Raw genomic sequence first — 27615 nt, 5'->3', positions numbered from 1 at the left:
GCCCACAAAAGCCAAGTCTGTCTTGTGCCACCTGGGCCTTGATCCCCCATGTTTAATGGTCCATTCACAGAGGTTCATTCAGCGTTTGTAGTACTCCTTGCAGAGTTGGCAGCAGGTTCGGGAAGGATGGCTGAGGTGATAGCTTGCATATGCTAACATGCATCCACATGTTTCTGGGGTCAAGTGCATTTTGGTGGAAGGACAACTTGATAGATAGCCTTTTTTCAGAAATAAAAGAGCTCACTCTCTGCTTGCCTCATGGTGGTGCTGCCCTCTGGTGGGGACTTGTGCCCCACACCTTTTGCACCTGAGCTCTTACCGGTAACCTTTTGGGGCCTCATTGCCTCTCCCAGGTTGCATTGGGAGCAGGGCCATGGCCCTAAGAGAGCTGCTTCTCCATTTGTGTGGTGCTCACCCTGGAGCACCTTAGGGTGGTGCATTAGAAAGGGATTTAAATTCCAGTTCTATCTCTTTCTACTCAGGTAACCATGGTTACCATTTAATTTCTACATGGGTGACCTTGGTTGCAATTTTACTTATTGGAGCTTTATTTTCTCCTGCCTGCAAAAAGGAGGGTGACCTCTAGGTTGGTCTTTTCCAGCAATAGGGCTTAGGTTGGTCTCTTCCAGCAATAAGTCTAATCTTAGTGACTTGAGCTTTCTTTGGAATATCTTCTTAAAAGCCCATTTCCTTTAGAACTTTCTTTGTCTTTTTTGGGGATGGGGGTATGTGGAAGGAAGGTTGCATGAGTGAAGTATCATGGATTCTGACCCTATTAATGTACAGCAGGGGTGATCCCTGCCTTTCCTCAGCCCAATTGTCCTTCCATACCTGCTTGGAAGTAGGTAAGTGTTTTTTCCCACAAAACCATAGCTGAACTCTGAAGGAATCCCAACCACCTTCATTAGTTGCTCAGTTTATAGTCATGACTAATTAGATGGGGCATATGCAAATTAAGCCAATTAAATGTTTATTAATGTACACCTAATATGTGCAAATCTCTTTGCCCAGGAAACAAAGATATTCCTCCCCCCACTATAGGCTCTTTGGACTTTGGAGGGTAGGGGTAAAGACTATCATCTCTTTGTCACTACATTTCAAGATCTTAACACAAGTTCTGGCCTGTAAATAAATGCCAGTAGTAATGTTTGTCAAATGAATAAGTTCCTGGTCGTTGGAAAAAGAAAGGATGTAATCAGCTTATACTCCAGTGCTATTGATTTTCCATTTGCTTTCCCGCTAAATCTCGCCTCAAAATGTCCCAGGAAGTCACATATAATGTTGGCTTACAGTGTTTGAAGAAAAGGCACTTCAAGATACTCCTAACTTTTAGCCTCATTGCTTCATTTCTAGCACCTCTTCCCAGGTCTAGTTCAGAGCCCATCTCCTCCATGCTGCCTTCCCAGATTATTCCAGACCTCACTGATTTTTATTTCCCTCACCTGTCCTAGTACCTGTATCCACTTGGCATGAACCTGATGGTAACTATTATTGTTGTCTTCTGTTGGGATTTAACTTGATTGCTTTTTAAATGTCTATGCTCTACTTCTCTTGTGGGGAGTGCAAGCTTCTCAAGGGCATTGACTAGCAAACAATCAATCAAGAAGCATTTATTAAGCACCTACTGTGTGCCAGGTGGGAGAGCTTTACAAACAGTAAGAATGAGACAATCTCTCCTCATCAACAGCCATATCCTGGTTATCTTTGTTTGCTCCAAAGTATCTAATAGTCCATTACTTTCAGTATGTTGACTAAGATGGGATTCTAGTGTTTACTCACATGTGTTTTCAGGTGTTAGTCATGGCCTCAACTCAGTGGAAAATGGGAATATAAAAGCAAGTCTAATAGAATCCTGGAGTTGAAGACTCCCAAATGGCTTCCCATGAAAAGTATGGGAGTGGTGAAAAATAAAAACGGTTAATTAAGGTCTTAATGGACAAAGTCAGGAGGAAGCAATAAAGGTTACAGCATGGGGCTTTCACCCTCTTGGCTCCGTTTTCCGTCTCTGAAAAATGAAGGTTGTTGGACTGGACAATTGCTATGGCTTCTTCTAGCTCTAACATTCTGTACTTCAAGCCCTATTCCAATTCTGAGATGGTGTTTTCCAATGTCCTTTCTAGCTGGAGTGGCCTATGGACGTACTCTGCTCCAGTGCCCCTCAAATCACTCAGGCCGAGACCTTTGTTTGCTGTTCTCCTAGCCTGTGCACTGCCTTCCCCATCCCTGGAGGGCTCATCTTCATCTGCTGCAATTTTTTCCTTCTAGACTCACCTTCAATGCTACCTTTGCCATGAAGCCTTCCCTGGTCCCTCCACAGTGACCGTGTTATGTCGATACTTAGAGTCATATTTTCTTCCCTTTTAAGGTCCTATAAAGGCTGGGGACTAGTTGGTAGGTGCTTAATAAACGCATAGCTCTGACTCAAAAAATGAAAGTGCTTAGACTAGAGGAGGGGCATTGTCACCTATGATGTGCCAGGTGCTATGCTGAGTGCCCAGGACACAAAAGCCAAAGACTGCCTTTGCCCTTGAGGAGCTCATAGTGTAATGAGGGAGATGGGCTGTGAACTGCTGTGTATAAACAAGAGAGAGATAGGGAAAAGTGGAGATAAGTGCTGAAGGAAGGCATTGGCATTAAAGGGGATCTAGGATGGGCTTCTTACCCAAGGTGGGATTTTAGGTGGGACTTTAGGTGGGTCTTGAAGGAAGCCAGGGAGGCCAGGAGGTGGAAGAGCAAGAGCATTCCAGGTGTTGGGACAGTCACCAAAAACACTTGGAGTCACATGGTGACTAGCCGTCCTCAGTATCCTGGTGGAGAGGGATTGAGAGTCAGGAGGCTAGGGTTCTAGCTCTGGTTACGCCATTTATCTTTTATCCAACCTTAGGCAAGTAACTTCCCTTTTCTGAGCTCCACTTTCTTTCCCTGAAAAGTGGGGGTTCTTTGAGGTTCCTTCTGGCTTGGACATTTCATGATTTTTTCAAGGTATACTATACCAACCCAGGCTTTATCTTCAAGGTGGGGGGGGCAGGGAGAGGGAGAGGGAGAGAGAAGAGAGACAGAGACAGAGACAGACACAGAGAGAAAGAGACAAAGAGAAGAGAAGAAGAGAGGGGAGGGGAGGGGAGACAGAGAGAGAGACAGACATAGACACACAGACAGAGAGAGAAGAGAAGAGGGGAGGGGAGGGGAGGAGAGACAGAGACAGACAGAGAGAGAGACAGAGAAGAGGGGAGGGGAGGAGAGAGAGAAGAGGGGAGGGGAGGAGAGACAGAGACAGAGACACAGAGAGAGAGAGAGAGAGAGAGAGAGAGAGAGAGAGAGAGAGAGAGAGAGAGAGAGAGAGAGAGAGAGAGAGAGAGAAGCAGTGTAAAAACACTCCCTGGGTGCTTTTACATTCAATAGGTTCTTGTGATGAATATAAACCTTCACCCTCCTTTATGCCACCTATAAAAAAAGCAAATATGAGTACACCAAATGGCTGAGGGGGCTGAAAGGTGGGGGTGAGAGTGTGGGTGAGTATTAATCTCAGGACAGTACAGCACATGTGAATTTTCCTATTTTCAGTGGATTCTGGAATACAGTCCTCATGTTCAGCAAAGATCTTTGTATTTCTGTTTAAGAAATTCTAAAATAGTCAGATTTTCTATTGGATTTAGCTGTATTTTCCCCCTATAGCTATAGAATATTACTTGCCAGAGGAACTCAGCTGAGTGACCACTGAGGTCTGCCATCAAAAGCAAATGTGACTGTTTGAAAGGCCCTCACTGGACACAGTATCATTACTATAAGAACCACTGCCCCAGGGTTAAAGACCTAAGATTTACGTCATGCTTTTTTTTTTTTAACTAAACGTGCAACAGTATAGAGAGCTAACCCTGGCCCACGAGGAGTTGGGGTGGAGCCCTACTTCTGATACATAGTATCTGTGTGACCTTGTATGAGTTACTCAACCTCCATGGGCCTCAGTTTCCCTATATATAAAAGTGAAGGAGTTATATTAGATGCCTGTTAAGGTCCCTTCCAGCACTTGGGTCTGTGATCCTATTCCCTGGCAGGGGCGGGGAATGATTTGCTCATTCATTCACTCATTGGTCCATCTGAGTCAAGATTAGAACTGACATCTTAAGATTCCAGGCCAGTGTTCTTTGATTCAGCCACAGGCACCTAACATGTGAAGTGGCTAGCAGGGGAGGCATTTTTCCTCCATTTTGGAGAGCCCCCAGGCTTGCAGAGTGGAGGGGTGGCTTGCTTGAGGTCACACAGCAGCAAAGAGGGGGCTGACAATTTTGCTGTATCTGCTTTTCAAGCACCCGTGGGCACCTCTGCCAAAGTCAGAAGCCCAAACCAACCCCGCAGTGGAAGGACTAAGCAAGATCCCTGGCCACAGGGATTTAAAGTGATTGAACCAAATCAATAAGCCTTCACAGAATACCTACTTATGTGTGAAGTACTGTCATGGGGGCTAGGGGAATGTACAAAGAAGACTCAGTCCTCTAGAGACTTGCAGCTGGTCAGAGGTGACAGAGACATGTGGAAAGTTTTTAAAAAACAACCAAAAAACCCAACAACCCAGAAAACATTTAAAGATGTGGACAACAGTTCAAGACCCCAAAGTTATGAGATGTCACAAGGCCATATGTGATGAATTAATTGCATAGGTGATAAATGCTGAGACTTCAGTGGGTGAGGGTTTTCAGTAAAGCCTATGTCATTAGCTTAGGTATACTCCTGTGTTTCTGGAAGTAAAGCCAGGTTTTTTTGTTTGGCCTCATAGACAAGGCCTGGGTTGAAATTAAGGACAAGCACAGAGTTGCCAAGTTGGCATAGATATAACCCAGGCATTAACTTTGGGCTAAAACACTACAGCTCTTTCCCTGGAATATTCAGCTCATTGAAGGTAAGTTGGGAGTCAATATACCTGAGTTCTAGGCCCAGTTCCATGGATTTGGGCAAGTCAATGTGGTATGCTGGGGGAAAACAAACCTGAGTTCAAGTCATCACTCAGCCAATTACTAATTAATTTCTGTGACCTTGGGCAGATCACTTGGACTCAAAATCTCCTCATCAAAAAGTACACATTTCTTTATCTGTAAAAGATAGGGACTCAGTGATCTCATCCAGCTCTAAATCTAGATCCCTTCTCTGAACCTTGTTTTTTTTTTTATTTTGTTTTTAAATCTACAACATGTAAGGGGATTGGAATAGATCATTTCAATGGTCTCTTGTAATGGCAGCAGTACATCATAGAATAACTCTTAGATGCTTAGTAAACATTTGTTGGTTGAATAAATGAATGAATGAATGGAGTGAATGAATGAATAGATCTAAACCCTATAAATTCCTTAGTCCAATCATCTCACTTTACAAATTTGGCTTAAATTCTTCACTTAGGCGGTCTACTCGAGCCACCATTCATCTGATCATTCCCAACTATTTACATGGTACCATGTGAAAGACAGCTAGGTGGCACCATAGTGGAAAGAGTGCCAGGCCTGGAGTCAGGAAGACTCATCTTTGTGAGTTCAAATCCTGCCTCAGACACTTACTATCTGTGTTACCCTGGGCAAGTCACTTAACCCTGTTTGCCTCAGTTTCTGCATGTGTAAAATGAGCTGGAGAAGGAAATGGCAAACTACTCCAGTATCTTTGCCAAAGAAAACCTCAAATGGGGTCACAAAGAGTCAGGCATGACTGAAAACATCTGAACTGAATCATAAAGGACAAGTGGTATTAAGCAGTTTTTAATATTGCTATAGCCTAGGGCAGGGATTAGAAGGGATCCAGTTTTTTTTTTTAATAGAGGCAACTTGGTATAGAGAGACAGTACTGCCCCAGGAATCCGGAAACTGGATCTCATATTAACTAGTAGGGTGACTTTGAACAAGTTGCTTTGCCCCTCTGGGGTCTAGTTATTTCCTCTTCTATAAAATGAGAGGGTTAGACAAAATGAGCTCTAGGTCCCTCCCGGTTCTAATGCTATGATTTTAAGTGGGTGAGGAGATTTGCTCTCCCTACCCTCTCTACTCCTTTGAAATTTTTCCTGGTTCTCTGAAAATTTCTTGTGAATGCTAATACATGGAGAGAAGACTCTAAAAATGAAGAATTATATATTTTAGTAACTGCAAAGTAACTCTGGGATTTCTGCCAAGGAAAATAGCTCAGTTTCTAGCTGGAGAACAGCTGGGAAGTGGCATGATTCTAGAATGTGTGTAAAAGGGTACTTGTTTCTAAGCCATTCCTCGCCAAGATTCCAGGGACACTGCTGCCATGTAAGCTACTGTCGAAGGAACCAGCAGGCAAGGTTGGGAGTGAGCAGATGGACTCATCAGGTGGGCCATGATAGGGAAGGGAGAGACGCATCCAAGGATCGAGTTGTGAATTGGAGAATTGTAGTAGTTACAAAAAAATCTTAGAGACCTGGGCTCTTGTCCCACCTCTGCCCCTCAGCGGGGAAAAATCTCTTGGATAGGAAGCTTTTTACAACAAAGGAGAATAAAAATCCTTATCCATGGGTGGGGCATGGGACTCTGAAGAAGAGATTTTTAGAAGTCATTTTCATCTTCAAGATAGATTATTTAATGAAAGTTGGCTGGGTGATTGCTATTATTGTTAGTAATAATATGATCACTTGGCCCTGAAATGCAAGTATTTGAGATCAGAAAGCTGAAGACTTAATTTTTTAAAAAGGAGGGAACTCAAGTTATTTTTGTAATGGCTTTAACTTTGTGTCTTTCTGTGTATAGCCAATGGCAAATGACAATGCCCCAATCATTGAGGAAAATGCTCTCTTGAAACTATTGAACAGTGGCGCTTTAATGGGGGAATGAATAGGCAGAGCAGCTAGGCTGCTTTGAGTCAGGAAGGCAGAAGATCAAATTCTACCTTAGATCCTGGGCAAGTCACTCAATCACTGTCTGCCTCAGTTTCCTTCCCTGTCAAATGAAGATAATAATGTCACTTACCTCCCAAGGTTGTTTTGAAGATCAAGGTAATGATGTGTAAACTGTTTGCAGAGTGCTATCTATATGTAAACTATAATTACTATTAGTCAGGAATTTGGCACCGTCACTGACTCATGATGTGACCTTGGGCAGGTCACATCCCTTCCCAGGTCCTCAGTTTTTTCTTTTGTAGAATGAGTAGGCTAAGACTAGCTGACCTCAAAATTCCCTTCCAGCTCTCATATTTTATTCTCTTCCCAGGGATTATGGGGATCAGTAAATTGGCAGCAGAGAGCTATGGGAAACTGCAGTAAGATGGTTTTTAATTACTTTTTGTTTCTGACTACATGGAAGAGGAGAAGGAGGAAGAAAAAGAGGAGGAGGAGGAAGAGGATAGGGCCCCACCATTGTGTAACGGAAGGACCTATTTCTGATGTTGACGGGAGAGGAGTTAGAAAATAGGATGATTGAGATGCCATTTTTTTTTTCTGATTCATCTCTTCAAGGTGCCGGCAATTTTCACCCACCTACTGTCATTCCTTAAAATGTAAGTAGTTGGGAATCTTTCAAGGAAAAAGTAAGAGTAAAGTCATGCAATCAGTGTTAACCCTAGAGATCCTTGAGTTAATCCCCCTCACTTTATAGAAGGGGAAACTGATCCCAAAAGAGAAAAAGGGACTTACCCAAAGTCACATAGTAGGTGAGCGGTATACTTGGAACAGGTACCCAATTTTCTTGTGTCTTATTTTAGGTTTTTTTCTCCCATGCTGTCTCTCCACTTTCTTAATAATAATGATATCATGAATAATTATATTAACAACTAGCTTTTACATAGAGCTTTAAGATTTACAAAGTGCTTTACAGATATTATTTTATCCTCACAATGATTCAGTGAAGTAGATGCTATTATTATTATCTTCATTTTATAGGTGAGGAAGCAGAGACAGCAAGAGATTAAGTGACTTGCACAGGCATCCCCCAGCTAGTAAGTAGGTATGTGAGGCAGGCTTTGAACTCGGAGCTTCCTGATCCCAGGTCCAGTGCTCTAACCACTGCACCACCTAACGGCCTCCCATTGTTAGAAAAATACAGCCTGTTTGAACAATGGGTTAAGGGGTAGGTGGGCATACTGAATTTTAGCACTGACTCACCAGATGGCTCTATACCCAGGCCTCCTTTCCAGCATACCAGCCTGTTTTCTTGGTCCATGAGCCTTGGGAAGGCTTGTGCGCCTAATGCCTGTTTGTTTTCATCGCTATGTCAATGGCAGTATTGTATACTGGGGGGGGGGGGGGAAGTTGGCTTTGGAGTGGGAACCACTGGATTTTAATCCCAGTTAGGCCAATGGCTTAAATCTCTCTGGGCTTTGTTCTCTTTGACCATAGAAATGGCTGGGCTAAATGACCCTTAAGATACTGTCTAGCTTTGGCGTTTATGAGCCTGAATTTATTTTTTAGAGCTTGATTTTACAGGGAAGAAAATGGAAGCCCGGGGAAGTAAGGTAATTTAACTTGCCTAAGCTCATATGGCATGCTGGTTTTGTGAGTATCTTCAGATGAGAGAGGGGCAGAAAATCTCAAACCTTTACGGATGAAGTGGCCTGAAGTCCTGGGAGCCTTGGGGGTGGTTGCTTTGTGCTTTGTCATTAGCTAAGAACACAAAAGGAGACAACTTGATTTAGTAGAAGAACGATGAAGTTTGAGTCAAAGGAGCATCTTCTTCACTGTGAGAATCTGGAGAAGTGCCTTTACTGGGTCTTAAATCTCTCATCTCTAAAATGAGGGGAAGATCACCTCCTGGGAGAGAGGTGATGGGCTCAGAGGACAGAAGAAGTAGCATCCACTTCTGGACACACCCAATATGGGGATTTATTTTGCTTGTGACTATGCATTTTAGTACCAAGGATTTGGGGGTTATCTTATTTAATTTTTTTTTCAATTGAGAGAAGAGAGAAATGGAATGTTTGTTAGTTTTTTAAAAAAATAAGATAAAATTACATTAGAAATGAAATCAGGGGAAGGAACTTGATCATTGTTCAGTCATTTCAGTTGTGTCCAATTCTTTGACTCCATTTGGGGTTTGCTTGGCAAGGATGCTGGAGTGGTTTGCCATTTCCTTATCCAGTTCATTTTACAGATGAGGAAACCAAGGCAAACAGGGTTAAGTGACTTGCCCAGGGTCACATAGCTAGTAAGTGTTGGAGGCCAGATTTGATTTCAGGAAGATGAGCCCTGATACTCCATCTACCGTGCTACCTAGCTGCCCCACAGACTTGATCACCAGGGTCCTAATCTTAGGATCCTGTGAGATTGAATTGGGCCCCAGCACTATCCTGGGAGCTAACAGTGGTGGTAACATTTACTTCATCATCTCCATTTAGCAGCACCCACCCACCCCAAGTGAGTCTGATATTGTCCCCTTTCTTCTACTCTTGCTCCAGGCCCCAGGTGCAGAAATCACTAGTGGTAGCTCTGTCATAGCGGCAGCAAATCTCTTAGACAGAAGACTTAGACCACGGTGAGAACAGTCGGGGAGGAGGTCGGAAGGGAGGAAAGAACCCATAGTAAAATCCCAGGGGAACAGGGACCATGTTCTGAGAGCAAAGAAGGGAAAACATAAAAAAGCATTGCATTTTCCCCCTTACACCTTCTTCCTTTGGGGGTTTCAGAGATCTGTGTGGGGAAGTTTGGCTTCTTCCTTTACCTTCAAAGCTCTCTTGAGTTCATGGGGATTGTGATTGTTTTGCTATCTGCCGTGGAGCAGACCCAGGCAAGGTTTCCTGAAGTTGAGGGGCCAAACCTTTGTCTCCTGGAAGGCAGACGTGTGTCTCCGTGTTGGAATCACTTCTCTTTGGAATCCCAGGCTTTTCTTTTCCCTTATCCCCTTGGGGGGGATACAAGGGAGTTTGACTTTTGGATTCTGCCTGCACTAATTGATACTGTAAAAATAACCCATCATTCTTCTGGTCTGATCTGGGCGGTGTCAGAGCATTGTTTTAACATCTCCTTCTGACCATTTGATTGTTATCTCTTAAGTACCATTGTGGCATTACTCAATGGAGTATAATTGGAGGATGTGGGACTCCAAGTCCTTAATAATAAAGATGTTTTTCATTGAATGACCTCTATTTTCTTCTTTCTCCCCACCCAATCACCCCAAGTAGAGGCACCCTTCATCCCTCTCTTTTAGCTTCTGTTTCATGTTTCTATAGTGAAAGTCAGCGCGAGCTTGGTTCAGAAATGTATCTTGTTTGGGAGGGTGAATTTTGACCCTCCTGTGGTAGGTGAGAATGAGCTGTGGACAGTCCGCCATTCTTGGACCAAAGAGACAGTATGGTGTCTGGGAAACTGCACTGGGTTGGGAGTCAGAAGAGTCAATGTCTAATCTTGACTGTTGTTAGGAGGAACTGAGATATTTAGATCGGGAAAAAGAAAATTTAGAAAGGACAAAGTAGGTGTATTTCAAGAGAATGCTGCCCATGGAAGAGTCTGCTTGGCTTTACAGGGCTGAACTCAAAATGATAGGTGGATGGTAAAGAAAATCAGTTTCTTAACTTCATGTAAGAAAAAAAAATTCCATTGATAATTAAAGCTACTCTAAAATAGAGGGGGCTACTTTACCAGACGGAGGGTGATCAATCACTGTAAGTCTACGGTGTCCACTTTTTGAGGATGTTGTAAAAGAAATTTCAATTAAGGTGTATGTTAAACTTTATTGTTGGTTAGTCATTTTCAGTCATGTGGCCCTTTTTGGGTTTTTCTTGGCAAAGCTGCTGGACTGGTTTTTGCCAGTTCCTTCTACGGCTCATTTTACAGATGAGGAAAGTGAGGCAAACGTGTTAAATGACTTGCCCAGCGTCACATAGCTATTGAGTGTCTGAGGCCAGATTTGACTTCCTGACTCCAGGCCTGGTACTCCATCCACTGCACCAATGAGTTGACCTCTTACATTGCTTCTGACTCTGAGGTGGAGTGACGCTGCTTTACTCATTCACTATGTGACCAAGCAAGTCATTCCTTTTGAATTTTGTCTTCACCAGTACTTTAAAAATAACCTTCAGGAAGCCTCAGTTTCTTGTTCTATGAAATAAGATGAAGGACTAACTCTAAAATCCTGTGATTATTTTTTTTTAAATCACGCAAGTATTTTGGTTTCCTCTAATCTAGCGTTTAAATGGAATCCGTATTTTGAAGGAGAAGGTAGATCTCAAGGACCACTCTTGAGAGGCAGCATGGAGGGCATGGTGAGGAAACAGACCTGGTTTAGAATTACCTGTGTGACCTTAGGCAAAACAATCAACATATCTTGAGCCTCAGTTTCTGTTTCCTCTTTTGTAAATGGTGGGATTCGAATTAGATGACCTCCAAGACCCACCTACCTCTAAAACTGTGATCCAATGGGAATTGGAGGGTAGGAGAGTAGTAACAGTGTAACACCAGAGCCTCTGGGTCTCAGGTCTCAAGCAAGAGGCTCCCTTTCTGAGATATATCTGTATGTTAGCATACTCCCTTCTGCCCCTGGTGAGGGCCTTCACTTCCTTTTTAGAGACCCCTGTACAAAGAGGCTTCAACATAGCTCCAGTGTTGCTGACATTTCACAATGGCCCAGAGTGTGCTGGCTGCCCAGGATCCTAAAATCTCCTTTGGTCCATTGAGAGCTGACCCCATTGAATGCAGACCTGTCTGCAGAGGAGAATGTTAATTTCAGAACATGGCTCTTATTGTCTTTCCCCGAAGCCTTCTCTGCTGGGACTCTGTAGGGCCCCATTTCTATATGTCTTGTGCTGTAACTGCCCAAAGTTCCCAAATTAGAAAAACTCAGTGAAATAGAGTGATAAAATGCAAGAGCATTTTATGGGGGCTGGGAGGGGAGGGGGAAGCTAATTGAATTTCTTGGTTAATTTATATGCTACAGCAGATAATTATCAGGAATAGACCTTAGAGACAGCCGGCTTTGGCCCCAGTCACCACCAAATGACTCTCCTCCCATTATGCCATGCCCTCGAAGAGGCACGGACCTTTAGAATATTGATTGATCTCGCATTACCAGTCATTCAGTGAATCCCAAGGCCAGATCCCTGAACCTTTGACTCCCGGCCTTCCAAATGGAATGGAATGATTCCTCCTCTCCACTCCTGAATCTTAGAGCATCCCACAATCATAGTTTTCGAGCTCAAAAGGACCTCAGTAGGCAGCTGGTTCAACTGAGGCCCAGAAACATTCAATAATTTGCTCAAGGGGTCATATAAATAGCAAGCAGATGACCTGGGATTTGAACGGGAGTCCTCTGACTTCAAATCCAGTTGTTTTTTCTTCTGTTGTTTCATATTATCTCCCTTACCCATCTGGCTCAGGTCTGGCTCAAGTCCAGGGGCTGTTCTTTCCTTCCAGACAAGAGGCATCCATCCTTATCAATCCATTGCCATAGTATTAATGCTTTTCTCCCCTCTCCCACTTCTCTCAGGGACACTAGAGCCCCAACCCCAGCATTCACAGAGTTACAGGAAGAGGAAGGGAGAGGATTGGAGGAGTGTCTAGCCTGAACTGTGTGGGCCTCCTCTTCCTGGCAGGAGGCTCACTCTTTTCTGCAGCGGACTCCCATCTGTGGGATGTTGCTGGTGCCCTGTGTCTTCCATGAAGGCATTCTCCCCCTGACCTCCTACAGCACTTGAGTGAACCCATCTCCTATTTCTTGCTTCTTTCCGGGCCTCCATTTCTTTATCTATATAGTGAAGGACTTAGACTCAGTGATCTTGCTATCCCTTGGTGGGGGTGGTATTGCCTCAGGGGTCACAGCACGTGGGTTCAGTGCCTGGTTTCTAGTTTCCTCATCTGTAAAATTAAGGGGTCAGGCTGGATGTGCCCTTGGAGGTCCCTTATCATTCCAGATCTATGAGTCAAGTCCAGTGTTCAGGGATGCCCTGAGACTTGAAGCCATGTGATATCTGGGAAAAAAAATAGCAGTCTGAGATTCCAAAGGTCTGGGTTGAAGGCATGCCCTTGCCTGGGATTTATGGGAAGGAGGGCAGCTGGTAGGACTCTTAGGAACTCTAAGCATGGGGCTTCCTGCCTTTGGGCAGGTTACAGACCTCCTATAAAGCCTTCCTAGGTCCCTGCAGTTCCCTCCACCTGAAAGGGCTTGCAGATGAGAAAGCTGTCCAGTGCCAGCACTCTGGCCCTTGGGAGAAACTAAACTCTGGGGTTACAAAGACAAGAACAAACAATTCCTGCCCTCAAGGATGTAATAGACGAGACATTGTACAGACATAGACATATATGAGGCTCATAGAAAGCAGACAATAGGTAATCTTGGATGAGGAAGCACTAGTATCTGAATGGACATTTCTGCGCACACAAACGCATGAGTATTCATAGGCACTTACATACCTACATTCATTCATTATGGTATTATGTCTCTACTTCAGTTTTAAGTAGCTTGAGAGCATTTCCTGGATGTTCTGAAATTCTCTAAGACTCCAGAGATGTCCTAGCTAAATCCTCCTTTATGTTCACGTGGGAAGTAGGGAAGGGAAACTGACATTCTGGGATTCTGTAATATTCTTAAGATTCCTTTGTAAAATCCTTATCACTCCCAATTGTTTGAATATGTGTATATGGTAAGTAGAGGTCTATTGTAGGAAGGGAGGGAAGATATCACTGTAGGGTTCTGTGATATTCTTCAAACGTCCTGGCTAAATTCATATCCTTTTTCTTCTTTTTTCCTTTTTTTTTTGACCTCTAGAAAACGAAGGAATGGCAACCAAGGAAAAACTTCAGTGTTTGAAAGATTTTCACAAAGACATCTTGAAGCCTTCCCCTGGCAAGAGTCCAGGAACCCGGCCTGAAGATGAGGCCGAAGGGAAGCAACCACAGAGGGAGAAGTGGTCAAGCAAGGTTGATTTTCTGCTGTCCGTGGCAGGCGGTTTTATCGGGTTAGGTAACGTCTGGCGTTTCCCGTATCTCTGCTATAAAAATGGCGGAGGTGAGTATTTTGTACCATAGGAATCCCTTAGTAAGGGGAATAGAGAAATAAATTATATTGGTGTGAAACTAGGCCCTTCTCCATCTGTTTCCTCTTCACCTTCCTTTTTCTAGCCGCTGGCCTTCCTAAATAAAATATGTGCCTAGATTCAAACACAATATTCATTTGACCTGTCAATGAATTTCATCAGCTTTATTGATGGTCTTATCCCATTGTTGACTCTCTAAACTTGCAGTCCCCTAAACCCCCCAAATTGTAGTTTAACAAACCAATGTTGATGAGGCTAAACCTTTCCCATCTGATACTTAGGAAGTTGATTTCTTGAGCCCAAGTAGAAAACTTTATGTTTGTCAATGTTAAATTTCATTCAATTTCAATCAACATCCTAATTTGCCAGGATATTTTTGGATCTTGCCATCCATTGCATTATGTATTCTTCCCACCTTTGTGTTATCTGAAAGTTGGATGATCCTGTCATATATGTTATTTCTATAAAGGAACTACTCAGTGTTCCAAATTTTATCCCATTCTTCTTCAAAATGTGTATTCCCATTAGAGATCTGAGCTCACTCTTAAAAAAGAAAAGGTAGGATAAATTAATTCAAAATAAAATACAAATGATTAATCGCCAGCTCTATGTGTTATTCCTTTCAGAGTTATTGGCATTTTACAAGAGGAGTTTGTTAAAACTTGAAAGAATGCATCTCTAATGGTTAGAGTTTGGAATTGAGGGACAGGCCTGCTAGGAAGAGACTCAGGGGCAGTGGGCACCTTTCTGGGTTGCCTTCCAGTTGGTTTGTGTGCCGCACCCTTAGCAGCCCATTTGGGCATTTGTTCAGTAGTGTTTGGGGTTGGCAGTATCACTTTCAGTATTGGTAAAATGAGGATAATAGTTATATAACAGCTAACATTTTGTATAGTGCTTACTATGTGCCCAGCACTGTGCTAAGTGCTTTGCAATTATTATCTTACCTAACTTACTGTTAGCTGTTGGGAGACAAGTGCTTTATCAACCTCCAAATGCTATGGACGTACAAGCTAGGATGTACCCTTGGGAAATTAGTGGTCATTATTTATTAAGAAATGAGCTTTTATGTGTCCAAGGGACTACATAGAGAAGAAAGCAGAAAACTCCCATCTTGGGGACATCTTTGAACTTTGCAGAGGGTTGCCTTAGGAAGAGAGCCTTACACAGTCCTTCATTGCGGGCCTGGGTAGATGTCCAGCAGCTCTGCCCATTTGCTACCCTTCACAGACCTTCATAAACTTGGAATGTCTGCCCCCATCCCCCTCCATGGTGAGATGGTCTTTCCTTGATTAGGAACCCCAGGCATGCTTGAGCCAACTTCCCAAATCCCTGTGACCCACTGATAGGGGACCTCTGTCTCTTTGTGTTCTCTCCACAGGTGCATTTCTTGTACCTTACTTCATTTTCTTGTTTGGCGGCGGCTTACCTGTGTTTTTCCTGGAGGTTGTTATAGGCCAGTATACCTCTGAAGGTGGGATTACTTGCTGGGAAAAGATCTGCCCTCTTTTTAGTGGTAAGTATTCTGGTTTTAGCAGAGTCTAAAGTACACCACTGTGTACCATAGGAAAGTCATTTTTCCCTGATTGCATCAAGAGGTCTGAGAGGAGCATAGAATATAAGGGAATTTTAGGGGCCATCTCACTCAACTCCTTCATTGACGGATGAGGAATTCGAGGCACCAAAAGAGGAAGGGATATATTCCTTTACTCCACCAGGAAGCTCCACTGCTAGAAATTAGAACCCAGGCTTCCCTACTCTTGGTTCCATTCTGTTTCACAGAGCCATATCTTGTTGGATCTGTGACTTAGGATGGTGCTTGGTAAGGCAGTATACTCTCATTTTGGGGCTGGTGATTTGGGATCGGAGTCTGGGCCCTGTGATACGTCTCTCATTATGCCTAAGACTTGGATCACAGGATCATTATTTTAAGAGTTGGAAAGGACTCTGGAGGTCATTGAAAGGGCAGGCAGAGGGGGATAATAGATTAAGCCTTGGACTTTAGAGTCAGAAAGACCTCAAACACTTACCTCTTTGTGCTTCCGTTTCCTCATCTGTAAAATGAGGGAGTCAGACTTGAAGACATCAAAGGGTCTTCTAGATCTCAATCTGTGATCCTATGTGTTCAGTGTACTATGTGTCATTTTAAGAAGGAGGCAATTGAAGCCTAGAGAGGCTAAATGACTTACTTGCCCAAGGTCAAACAGATAGTAAGTGGTAGAGATGAGATTTGAATCCAGATCCCCTAGCTCCAAAATCTAGCATTATTTTCATAGCACCATGCTCCTTTTCATTCATTCGTTTATTCATTCATTTAATAATACCTTTCCCCCCAATTACATATGAAAACAATTTTTAACATGCATCTTTTAAAATTTTGTTTTCCAAATTCTCTCCTTTCCTCTCTCCCTTTCCCATCTTCCCTCCCTGAGATGGTAAGCAATTTGATATAGGCTATACATATGCAATCATGCAAAACATCTCCACATTGGTCATGTTGTGAAAGAAAACACAGACCAAAAAAAAAAACCTGATGAAAAAAAGTAGAAAATAATATGTTTCCATTTCATTCAAACGCCATCAGTTCTTTCTCTGCAGGTAGATAGCATTTTTGATCATGAGTCCTTTGGAATTGTCTTGGATTATTATAGTGCTAAGAATAGCTAAGTCATTCACAGTTGATCATCATACAGTATTGTTGTTTCTGTGTACAGTGTTCTCTTGGTTCTACTCACTTCACTTTGCATCAATTCATGTCAGTCTTTCCAATTTTTTTCTGAAAGTATCCTGCTCATTGTTTCTTATAGCACAGTAGTATTCCATTACAATCATATATCACAATTTGTTCAACCATTCCCAATCGATGGGCATCCCTTCGATTTCTTTGCCACCACAAAAAGAACAATTCTAAATATTTTTGTACAAATAGGTCCTTTTCCCTATTTTTATATCTCTTTGGGATACCCAGACCTAGTAGTGGTTTTCCTGAGTCAAAGAGTACGCACAGTTTTATAGCCCTTTGGGTATAGATCCAAATTATTTTCCAGAATGATTGGATCAGTTCACAACTCCACCAACAGTCATGTTCCCTTTCATAGCAATTCCCACCCTGGCTCCTCAAAATAGGGGAAGCATGAGATGGGATGTGTTTCACATTCTGAGAATGAAACATGAAAATAGATGAGAAAGCCCTTTGAAATATACAAAGGTCTATATGGATGTGTGGATCTCTGAGATCTGGACTGACTAAGGGTCACTCACTCCTTATAGCAGCTCCTTTGACATGAGGCAAGGAAGGATGAGGCCAGTAGAAAGGAGGCCATGTGAACAGCAGAGCTTGAGAAAGCACTTAGTTCTAGACAAGCTCAGGTTGAGTGGAATTCGGGTCTTACACCTACCACATTCCCAGAGCCGGATGCCTCATTAGCAACTGAGAATCAAGAGAAAACAGGGGATGTTATAGACTGTATCTGGGGCCAAGCAGGCCCAGATTCAAATCCAGCATTGGACACTTACTAGCAGTGTGACCACAGGCAAGTCACCCCTCCTGGAGCCTCAGTTTTCTCACTGTTAAAATGGGACTGTTAAAACCTTCACTCCCAGGGTTGCTGTCGGGCCTCAAAGGCGATGTTGCTAACTTTAACGTGCTATATAAATGTCAGCTGTTGTGATTATGGGAGCATCTTGAACAATTTGAGGATACTCTGAGATCTTTGAACTTTTAAAAAATACATATTTTGACAGCTTTTTTTCCCCCAATATAACTGGTTTCCATTGCAATACTAAATATTTTATTTTATGCATTTTAAAACATCATTAAAAGAAGGGTCCATCAGCTTTGCCAGACTGCAAAGGGCTACATGAATGTCCTCTCCTGAATATCCGGTTGAGGGAGTATAGTCTATTAGCAATGGCATTGTGTTGTGTCTTCTTAGGTAGGAGAGTGATTGTCAGGCCTAGGAGAAGATTTTATTGTGGTTTTGTGACCTGATTCCCCCTCACCAAACCCTCTTCTTCCCACCCCCCCACCCCAACTCAAAATAGAAACGTGATTCTGTATTTTTGGCCCTTAACTCCTGAGTGAGATCAGTTGTTCGGACAATTCAATTGTGCAGAAATCTATTAGGGAAAAGGCTACAAAGAACAGACAGACTCTTCATCATGAGAAAAGCAGTGTCTGTCTCTAGTAACCCACTGATGAAGAAGCGAATGGGTACAGTTGGAAGAGAGCTGATTTGAACACAGAGGATGACCTAATCCCCCAGCCTCAGCTCTTGCTATTTGGTCTTTGTATGACCCTAGCTGGGCAAGTCAGCTCACCTCTCTGGACCTCAGTTTTCCCATCTGTAAAATGGAGTTTGAAACTGAACTCTAAGTTCTAAACCTATGATCCCATGATCTCATCAGGTTTCCTCCCCATTCCAAATCTGTGATTCTGCAATCCGTTTTGGTTGAAACTGTTTGATTTAATTACCTTGTGTAGGTGATGCCTGAGCAAACCACCCACGTGGAAGATGAGGCTGGCTTTATGGCTGCATAAGTGGCTGATGCTGCCATAAACTCGGTGTCTGAAGACAACAATTCTCAGTTCACAAAACCACTGTAAACAATGAAGTCATTTTAGAGATAAATTGCAGCTTGTTCAGTGACGGGGAGTTGGAGGCACCAAGAAGGGGGTGGGGGAAAGGGGAGCAAAGACTTGGCATTAGTGCACCCCATGCCAGGAAGCAGGAATTAGGAAGGACAGCATGGACAGTGACCTCTCTCCCTCTAACTCATGGCCTCTTCCTGGGTGGTGGGCCACCACAGACTTTTCCTTTCAACTGTCTCATCCTATTAAAAAGCTAAAGTCACCCTATAAAACACATTCCACGGATGGAACAGAGCGAGGTGATCATCTCTCTTGGTTCTGCCTTTTGGTATGACTAAAATCCCTAAGGTTGGGAAACTCTCAAGAGGCGAGATGAATAGGAATCCAGTCCTCGTCTTCGAGGGATTGGGACACGTAAACAGGCAACACAATTTTGTAGGCTAGGAAAGGCACAGGTCTTGTAGTCGTAGAACCCGGGTTCACCTCTCAGCTCCCACACCTCCCAAGCTGTGTGACTTTGTGCAAACCTCTCTGACCCTCTCTGATAAGTTCCCTTATCCATGAAAGAAAGGGTGAGGGGTGGGGGTTGAGGTACATTCAATATCAAAATCCTATGAAACCATGAAGTCTTCTATATCTATATACAAGTGATCATTTCTATTTACAATGAACTCTGACACTAGGGAAGATGTGAAACATACTGAAGCAGCTGTGTATGTAAAAAGTGTTTGGAGAATACAAGGGAGGACAGAGGGCTGGAAGTAGCCTGGAGGTAATCCCAGAAGGCTTCTTGGAGGAGGTGGGACTGGAGTGGAGCCTTTAAGAATGGGTGGGATTTCAACAGCTAGAGAGGGAACAGCATGAAGAAGGGTACAAGACGGCAAGTGGAAGCTGTACTGGCTTAGCAAGTCAGTGCTCTTTGTTCAGAGTGTTGGGTGCTTCTGTTGACTTTGGGGAGACAAGATTGGAAAGGCAGCTACTGACTGAGGAAATGGAAGGCTTTAGTGTTTAGATGCCATTCTTCATTTTTTAAAGGACTAGGTGGCCATACTTAGTTCCTTTACCTACTGACCTTAGAAGACAACTGTGTGCGTATATAGTTTATTAACGTCATTTCATAGGAGGAGACGGGTTGCAGTGTGGACATATATCCCTTTGAAGGGTGTCACATGTGGAAGGGACCTTAGAAGTCAGCTTTACCAATCCCTGTATTGTTATACCAAGGGAGGAGGTCACAGGCACAGAGGGGGAAAGGTATTTGCCCCTGGTCACATGGGGTTCTCCTCAAGGCCAGCTGTGTCCTGACTTCCAGGCCCTTACCTGAGCACTACATTGCCTTCTTGTGCTAAAGTCCATCAAAAAATCAACAGATTCATGGATTACCCTTTTATTGACATCCAGTCCTTTTTTTTTTTTAAGCCAGCAGACAGCTATTAGCCTCTCTATTGTCTTTTGGGATAACAAGTGGGTGTTTAAAATGTTTTTTTTTTAAAAAGATCTATAGTTAGCTTTAAGAACAACAGAGGAAATAAAAACACAATTACTTGGCCGAGCTCAAGAAATATAATTTAGATATGTTCATTTTTGGAGTTACCTATTGTGTGTGTGTTATCAAATTACTCAAAGCACTAAGTGAATTTCAGAGTTTCAGAATACAGTGAATTCATACTAGGAAGCAAAGTTGGTATAATGACAAGAGCCCTGAATTTGAGGACAAGTGTCCTGCATGTGAATCCCAGCTTTGCTACCGACTGCCTGTATGATCTTGACTAAGTCACCTTCCTCTGTGAAGCTCATTTTCATTTTCTATAAAATGAGGAACTAGTCAGTTTCTTAAAGATCTCCTCTAGTTCTGAGTTCTAGGATATTAAATGAAGAAGAAATTTAAGAGATTATTTAGATCAAGGCCCTTATTTTGCATGTAGGGAAATTAAAGGGACTCACCCAAGACTTCTTATTGGGTGGCCACTTTAAGATTTGAAAGAGAAATGTGAGACATTATTTGGGAAAATTCTGGGTTACCATAATCTGATTCTCCTCATAACTTAGTCCTTTTTGTTGCTGGTAATGGTAATCTCACCACAGTTGGGAATTTAATCAAATAGGACTTTTCATCCACCACCTAAGTCAACATTACCTGTCTTGGACAGGTGTAAAGTTTGGAAAATGCTTCATGTACGTCATTTTATTTGTTTCTTACAATCCCTGTCTCAGCTCTGGGCTAAAGATGAGGAAGTTGAGATTTAGGAAAGTTGAGACTTGTTCAGGGTCTCCCAACTCTAATGAGTGCCAGAGAGGGGAAATGGGGAAAGTTCTCCCAGGCCCTCCCCCGCCAACTTAGCCCACCATCCTTGATAGCACACTCTCCTCATGCATTCCAGCTGGCAGTTAGGAATGTGTGTGTGTGAATATTTAGACACACAGCTATTGATTTTTGGAAGCAGTCCTCCCATAATCCCATGGAGCTCCAAAACATTTGACCTTGCAAACGGGCATTTTGCTGACCTACATCAGCTGGAATGTTTTAGGGAAGCAATGAAAATGAAAAGTCACCATTTACTCATATGCCAGCTAGGGATGGTTATTAACTCTTGGAGCTGAGAGCTGGGAGGAGCCAGGGAAATCAGCTAGTCCAAACCCCTCATTTTGCAGAGCAGGAAACTGAGTCTCAGAGAAGGGATTTTACTTGCCCACACGCAGTTGGCAGAAGCCTGTTTTGAGAACCTTGGGCTTTTTGATGCCCAACCCAGAACTCTTCCCCCCATTTCATGCTCCTGACTTATCACCCTTCTCTACTGGCCCAGCAGCACCTGGTAAAGCAGAGACCCCACCACCACCACCACATACACAGACACAGACACAGACACACACCCACCCACCACACACACACACACACACACACACACACACACACACACACACGACTGAAATAATGGCTCCTGCTTTACAGGGCATTTTTGCTCTTGAGTTCAACTGAAACATGTGCCTTTGAAAGGCTAGGGGCTGTGGTTACCTTAAGGTGTTCAAGCAGCAGCATCTAAATCCCGGACGCCTCAGATTAAAAGCAGTACTTGGGATGATGTTCCAGGAGAACACATTCTAAGAGAAGGAAATAATCCTACTAAAAACAGTTCAAGTTTCCAGATGACTTTAAAGTATGTAAAGGTGGCACAGTGGATAGAGCACTAGGCCTGAAGTCAGGAGGACCTGAGTTCAAATCCAGCCTCAAATACTTGCTAGCCTTGGGACTCTGGGCAAGTCACTCAACTCTGTTTGCCTCAGTTTCCACATTTGTAGAATGAGCCAGAGAAAGAAATGGTAAACCACTCCAGTATCTTTGCCAAGAAAACCCCAGAAGGGGTCAGGGAGGATCTGACATGAATGAACATATATTGCCCCATTTGATCCTTATACCAACCCCATGAAATATGTGCTATTATTATCTCAATTTACAGATGATGAAACTTGCGGCTTAAAGGGATTAAATACATTATGTGCCTAGCAAGTAATTATCTGCAGGGTAGTATTCGAACCCAGCTCTTCCTGACTCCAGGTCTGGCACTCTGTCCACTGAACTCCAAGGCCAATCAATCCATAAGTAAGCATTTATTAAGTGCTTACCATGGTCCAGTCTCTAGGGGCACAAAGCGCAAAATAAAACCATCTCTTCCCTCAGGAAGCTTATGTTTTATCTCTCTCTCACAGAGTCTCAGGGCCTGCTAGTAGATAAAGAGATATGGGTGTGGGTAGCATGTGTTAATAGGACCAGGGTCCCAGTGTCATTTCATATGTACTGTCCTGCTGCCTTCCTCATTGCAGCTAGTAGGAATTCATTTCACCTGGCCCAAAAGTCACGTTAAGGTGTGAGTGGCTCTTTCCCATGAATTCTAAGAATTACGCTATTAAGGTCAGAGATTTAAAGCTTGCATAGAACTTAGAGACCATCTAATCCAAGCCCTTCATTTTCCAGATGAGGAAACTGGGGTCCAGCGAGCCTAAGGTTGCACAGATTACCTGGCAAAGCTCTGGATTTTGAATCCAGGTCTTCACACCATGTTACATGCTTTTTCCATGAATGGGGTCTTAAAGAATGTGTTAGCCTTGGGAATGAGGTTGGGGGAAGCTATTCTAGGCAGAAAGACCCCACAGCAAGGGCAGAGAGGGAGGAAACTTTTTCATTTTACATCCTGATCCCACCTTGAATTCTTTTTCACCGGCAGTGTTCCAATAGATGCTGGTTGACTGCCTCCACCCCCATCCATACCCCACTCCATGGTGGACATTTCTCCCCTTGATGGAAAGTTGTCTTATGTGGCCTCTCAAGCTTCTTTCCAACTCTTAAGGGTCGACCATCCTAAAATGCTCATAATCAGATTCTATGATCCCATGATTCTCAACTTCTTCAGTTATGAAATTCAGTAGATTCCCTGATCCCCAAATTCTGTGATTCCTGGATTCTGCTCATAGTATTCTATAATGGAATCACTGTATTTTGGGCCTCAGGTAACCAGGCCAAGTCCTGCACGCCATGTGCCCTTAAGTGAATGCCTGCCCTAGTTTAGCAATAGCCTGAAGAGGGAACAGCCACTTGAAATCCTCTCCTTACACAGACTGCAGAATTAGAGACTGGGAACCTCCATTTTTGTATTAGGTACAGAGTACTTTTTGCACCAGATTGAGCTATCAAGGGCTATATTTCACTCCCTCCTTCTTTGCCATTTTAAATTACAAAAGACAGAACATATCTGTCCCTGACCCTGAACTTCAGGGAAAAAACAATAGGACATTTTTGGTCTTCTAGCTTTAGAGAAGGCAAATGTTATTCAGAATACTAACCATGTTAAGTGTGCTGTAGGCCTACTTTTCTGAGATCCCTTTAAGAAAAATTCCCTTGCTTTCAAGTGGACCTCTTAAAGCCAAGGATTAAGTTCCTTGCTCCACTTGAGAAGCAACTTGGCATGGTAGAAAGGACGCTAGATATGAGAATGAGGGACACTGGATTTGTATCCCAGCTCTGGCACCGAAGAGCTATGTGACCCTGGGCAAGTCATGGTACTAGAAAGGGTCCTTGATGTGGGGGTACATGACTTGGATTCAAATCGGGGCTCAGCATGACCTTTGGTTAGTAAACCTTGTTGTACCTCAAATTTACTTATGTGTGAAATCTAAATCTATGCATCTGCTTCCCCTTTCTGAGCCTCAGTTTCTATATCTGTAAAATGGGCATAATAGTGCTACACTGACTTATCCCGTAGGACTGTTGATAGGAAGGCACTTAAAAAAATGTTCCATGTGAAGGTGAATTAATTCTTATTTTCATCCTGCCTCCTTCACCCCCTCTTCCCCTGCCAAAGGCTGTCTTCAAGACAGCAATAAGTGTTGGCGAATTGGTCATAAATGTCCATTTCCCCAGAAGACTCTCAGAGTGAGATTTTTCTTTTCTTTTTTTTTTTTAAAGATACATTGGTAGGTTGGTGAAGGAGATGTTTTGGGACAGAGAGAGCTCTTAAACCATATCCAAGAGATAACTGTCACCAGGACTAATTCCTCCTCCTCAGTGAAGGGCACATGTATAAGGAACAGCACAAGGTTGGGGGAGATTTCAATGGCATTTAGTATGATCCACTTGTGTTACAGATGAGGAAAATGAGGATCTGGGAAGACAAGTGACTTACCTATGGTCATCTGGGCAGTAGTTGTAGGGGATGGGATTTGAACCCCCTTTTTATTGGTGGGCTAGCAGTATTCTTTCCACTGTGTCAGGTCGGAGTTATTAGAACACAGGGCTCCTTCGGAAAGGCTAACCCTGCCACGAGCATTGGGATCCTAGAATTTAGAGCTGGTGGGGGTCTAGAGACCATCTAGTCTATCCCCTTTGCTTGCATTGACTGGCAGGGGCAAGGGGGACTGGATAGGGCCAGAAGAAGGCTTAGGAAGGTAGGAAAGGGCCAGGTAATGAAGGGCTTTGAAAGCCAAACAGGTCCTGGAGGTGATCAGATGCCACAGTTACTGATTGTTTTTCTTGTCTCTCTCTCTCTCTTATCTAGGCATCGGTTATGCCTCCATTGTGATTGTGTCCCTCCTGAATGTGTATTACATCGTCATCCTGGCATGGGCTCTCTACTACCTGTTTGACTCGTTTCAGAAAGAGCTCCCCTGGTCCCTCTGCAATCAGAAGTGGAACACCCCGAATTGCTTGGAAGACTACCTGAGACAGAACAGGACGTTAATGGCCTTCAATTTCACAAACTACACCTCACCTGTCATCGAATATTGGGAGTAAGAATCATTAGGGTCTTAAGAATGAATAGACAAAGGGTAGCCAGGTGGTAAAGTGGATAGAGCATTGGCCCTGGAGTCAGGAGGACCTGAGTTCAAGTTTGGCCTCAGACACTTGACACTTGCTAGCTGTGTGACCCTGGGAAAGTCACTTAACTCCAATTCCATCACACACACACACAAAAAGAATAAATGGACAAAGCAAGGCAGGTAGGACCCCCCGCCCCAAAAAAAGTCTCTGGTTTCTTTAGAGAGTCTCTATAGTTACTTCTTCAAAGGGGCCTGGAGAGGAAGAACCTAAGGTGGGTAAAACTAGATGCCCTCCATTCAGGGCCTTACTTGATAATGCTGTCATCCTCAACAATACTTAAATCTCTCTGGGGACAGCTAGGTAGTACAGGGGATAGAGCATTGGCTCTGAAGTCAAGAGGACATGAGTTCAAATCTGGATTCAGACCAAACACTTGACACTGGGTGACCCTGGGCAAGTCACTTAACCCCAATTGCCTAAAAATAAAAAAAAAAAACTTGCTCTCTCTGAGCTTCACTGTCCTCATCTGTAAAATGGGGATGATATAGGTTGTACTACCTATGTTTTAGGGTTGTTCTAATGAAAGTATTTTTTGATGAATTGTCAAGGCCTCTCTATCCAGGTATGTTTTGTCTTTCCTGACCAGATGTTCAGGAGGTGTTAAAATGTATCCCTGTTTGTCCTTGTTAGGCCAAGCCTGCTTAGGAGACACGAAGTTCTCTTTGTAGCTTGATGATTTTATTGTCTAGAATGAGCTGGGTGTCCCTGGAGTTTGTCTTTAGAGACAATACTGTCCAGCCAAGAAGCAGTTTTCTTGGGTTGCCCGCTTTTTTGCAGGGAATCAGAATGGGGCACAGAGAAATTTAGCCCAAATCTGCTGCCTTCCCAGAGTCTTGGCAGGGGAGATGAGCACCTCTGACTTTTCTTAGAGAAGCCCTGGATTACTCATTAACGGAAGAGTCTTTCACTATGGGACACCTTTGATTTTTGTGATTTTTTTTCTTGTATGTGTATTAAAACAAAACAGAAGAAACCCAAAAACTTAGATGAATTTAGTTCTTACTCAGAAATCTGGTCCAAAAACCTATCCGTGACACACTGTTTAATTTGTTTCTTCTTCTTCTTCCTTACAGTCTTCAAGTTGGGGGGAGGGGTCATCTGTTTTAAGCTACAGTCAACTCATTATTTCAAACCCAATTACCTGTTTGGTGGCTTAAACCAGATCCTAGGCTTTCTTCTCATTTATTGTTTGACTTTAGAGCATCTTAGCTCTCGGCAGCGTGATCCCTTTTCTCTCCCCCTGGCCTCTCCCTTCCAAAGATGAATAAAGCCATTGACCCAGTTAAGCTTCTTTTGGCCACTTGGATTCAACTCTGATCTAGTTTGGTAGGAATGAGGCTGGAATAATTGGGCTGAGAGTCACTGTGGAGCTCCTTTATTCCTTATAGTCACAGATAAGCTCAACTTATTCACTGTTGTGAGCCTTGCCTTTCAGGGTTCCCACTGAAGGTCCTTTCTCTCCTACTCTTAAAAAGGAAAGCATGAGATACTCAACTGTCTTGGGAAACATCCTCCAAACCTTGTATAAGATCCAGATGGACATAGTAGGTTCAGAAACTACCCTCCTCCTCCCCTTCCTTGCTGTATTCATTTGGCCAATTAGTAATAACCCCAGTGCTCAATTCTCACCCAGTTGGGCCACTTAATCCCCACTTGAATTCCAAGGCAACTACTTGAGACAGCTTGAGTGCCCTCTGAATTGTATATATAAATATAAGCCAAGGGCTGGACAAAGAATGGTGTCCATGCAGGAGAAATCATGCAAATGTTACATTTGGAAAAGTCTGACTTATGTCAGTGTCCAAGCCCTGAGTCAGCTATTGTGTGTGTGTGGGGGGGGGTGGATAGGAGGGATTTAGGGAAGGAAGGCACTCCCTGCCCCCTACTCCCCATCTATGTTCTAATGAAGGAAACCAAGGTTCAGAAGGAATAAGTGATTTGGCCAGAGTTTAATAAATAACCAGAAAATAATCTTCAAACCAAGTCTTTGATTGCCGTGCTTCTCCCCACCCCAGACCATACTGTCTCTCCCTCCTTCAGAGAGTTTAAATTCTTATTGGATAGGCTAGATTAATGTATATGAAACAGATGACTATAAACTAAAACTTGACTACTTGTGCAGTTCTGTGATATGGACAAGAAAGTGTATGGTTTCAGAAAACAAAGATACAGTGAGAGTTAAGTATTCAAAAAGGGAAAAGATCAGCGTGGGATGGCAGGGCCAGGGATGACTCCATGGATTGGGAGGAACTTAAAGAATGAGATTTCGTGAGACCATCCAATCACCAATTTAGATTGGGAAGACACTGCTGAGTCCACCCAGTCCGAAGTCCTCCTTTTTACTCCTTAGGTGAGTAAAGGCCAAGAGGGAATGAGTGACTTGTCAAAGGCAATAGAGGTAGTAAGAGGTAGATTCACGATTTGACCCCAATTGCTCTGGCTCCACATCTAGCAGGTGGAGAGGAATAGCAAGGACATTTCAAGGAAGAGTAGCAAGTTGAGCCCAGTTGGAGGTTAGGGTGTTAAAGAGATGGAATTCCACACTGGATTTTCCAGTGTGTCATTACAGAAGTCAACAAGTCAAGTCACACATTTCTTCCCCCTACTGCTTTTATGAGGGATTTAGAGGATCTCTCATGGGAGACAGGGACTCGAGCCCTGAGGCATGGGCAACTGGAATTGTCCACCCAATATGCCCTTTCCCCGA

General features: G+C 43.3%; 1 protein-coding gene across 5 annotated transcripts in view; it reads left to right on the top strand.

Moving 5' to 3' along the window:
* SLC6A6 (solute carrier family 6 member 6) overlaps nt 1-27615 on the top strand; it is a 135296-nt gene that overhangs the window by 52970 nt on the left and 54711 nt on the right. For all 5 annotated transcript variants that reach the window (XM_020981135.2, XM_020981136.2, XM_020981132.2 and 2 more), the window contains 3 exons: nt 13683-13922; nt 15329-15463; nt 24586-24817. In XM_020981135.2, coding sequence (XP_020836794.1) covers nt 13694-13922; nt 15329-15463; nt 24586-24817 — 596 coding nt within the window. In that variant the 5' untranslated portion in view covers nt 13683-13693. The remainder of the gene's footprint in view (nt 1-13682; nt 13923-15328; nt 15464-24585; nt 24818-27615) is intronic.

The sequence above is a fragment of the Phascolarctos cinereus genome, unplaced genomic scaffold, assembly GCF_003287225.1.
Source record: "Phascolarctos cinereus isolate Bilbo 61053 unplaced genomic scaffold, phaCin_HiC Scaffold_4;HRSCAF=312, whole genome shotgun sequence".
In the NCBI taxonomy this organism is placed as follows: domain Eukaryota; kingdom Metazoa; phylum Chordata; class Mammalia; order Diprotodontia; family Phascolarctidae; genus Phascolarctos; species Phascolarctos cinereus.
The sequence above is the reverse complement of the archived record's forward strand: the minus strand, read 5'-3'. Positions and strand labels throughout refer to the sequence as shown.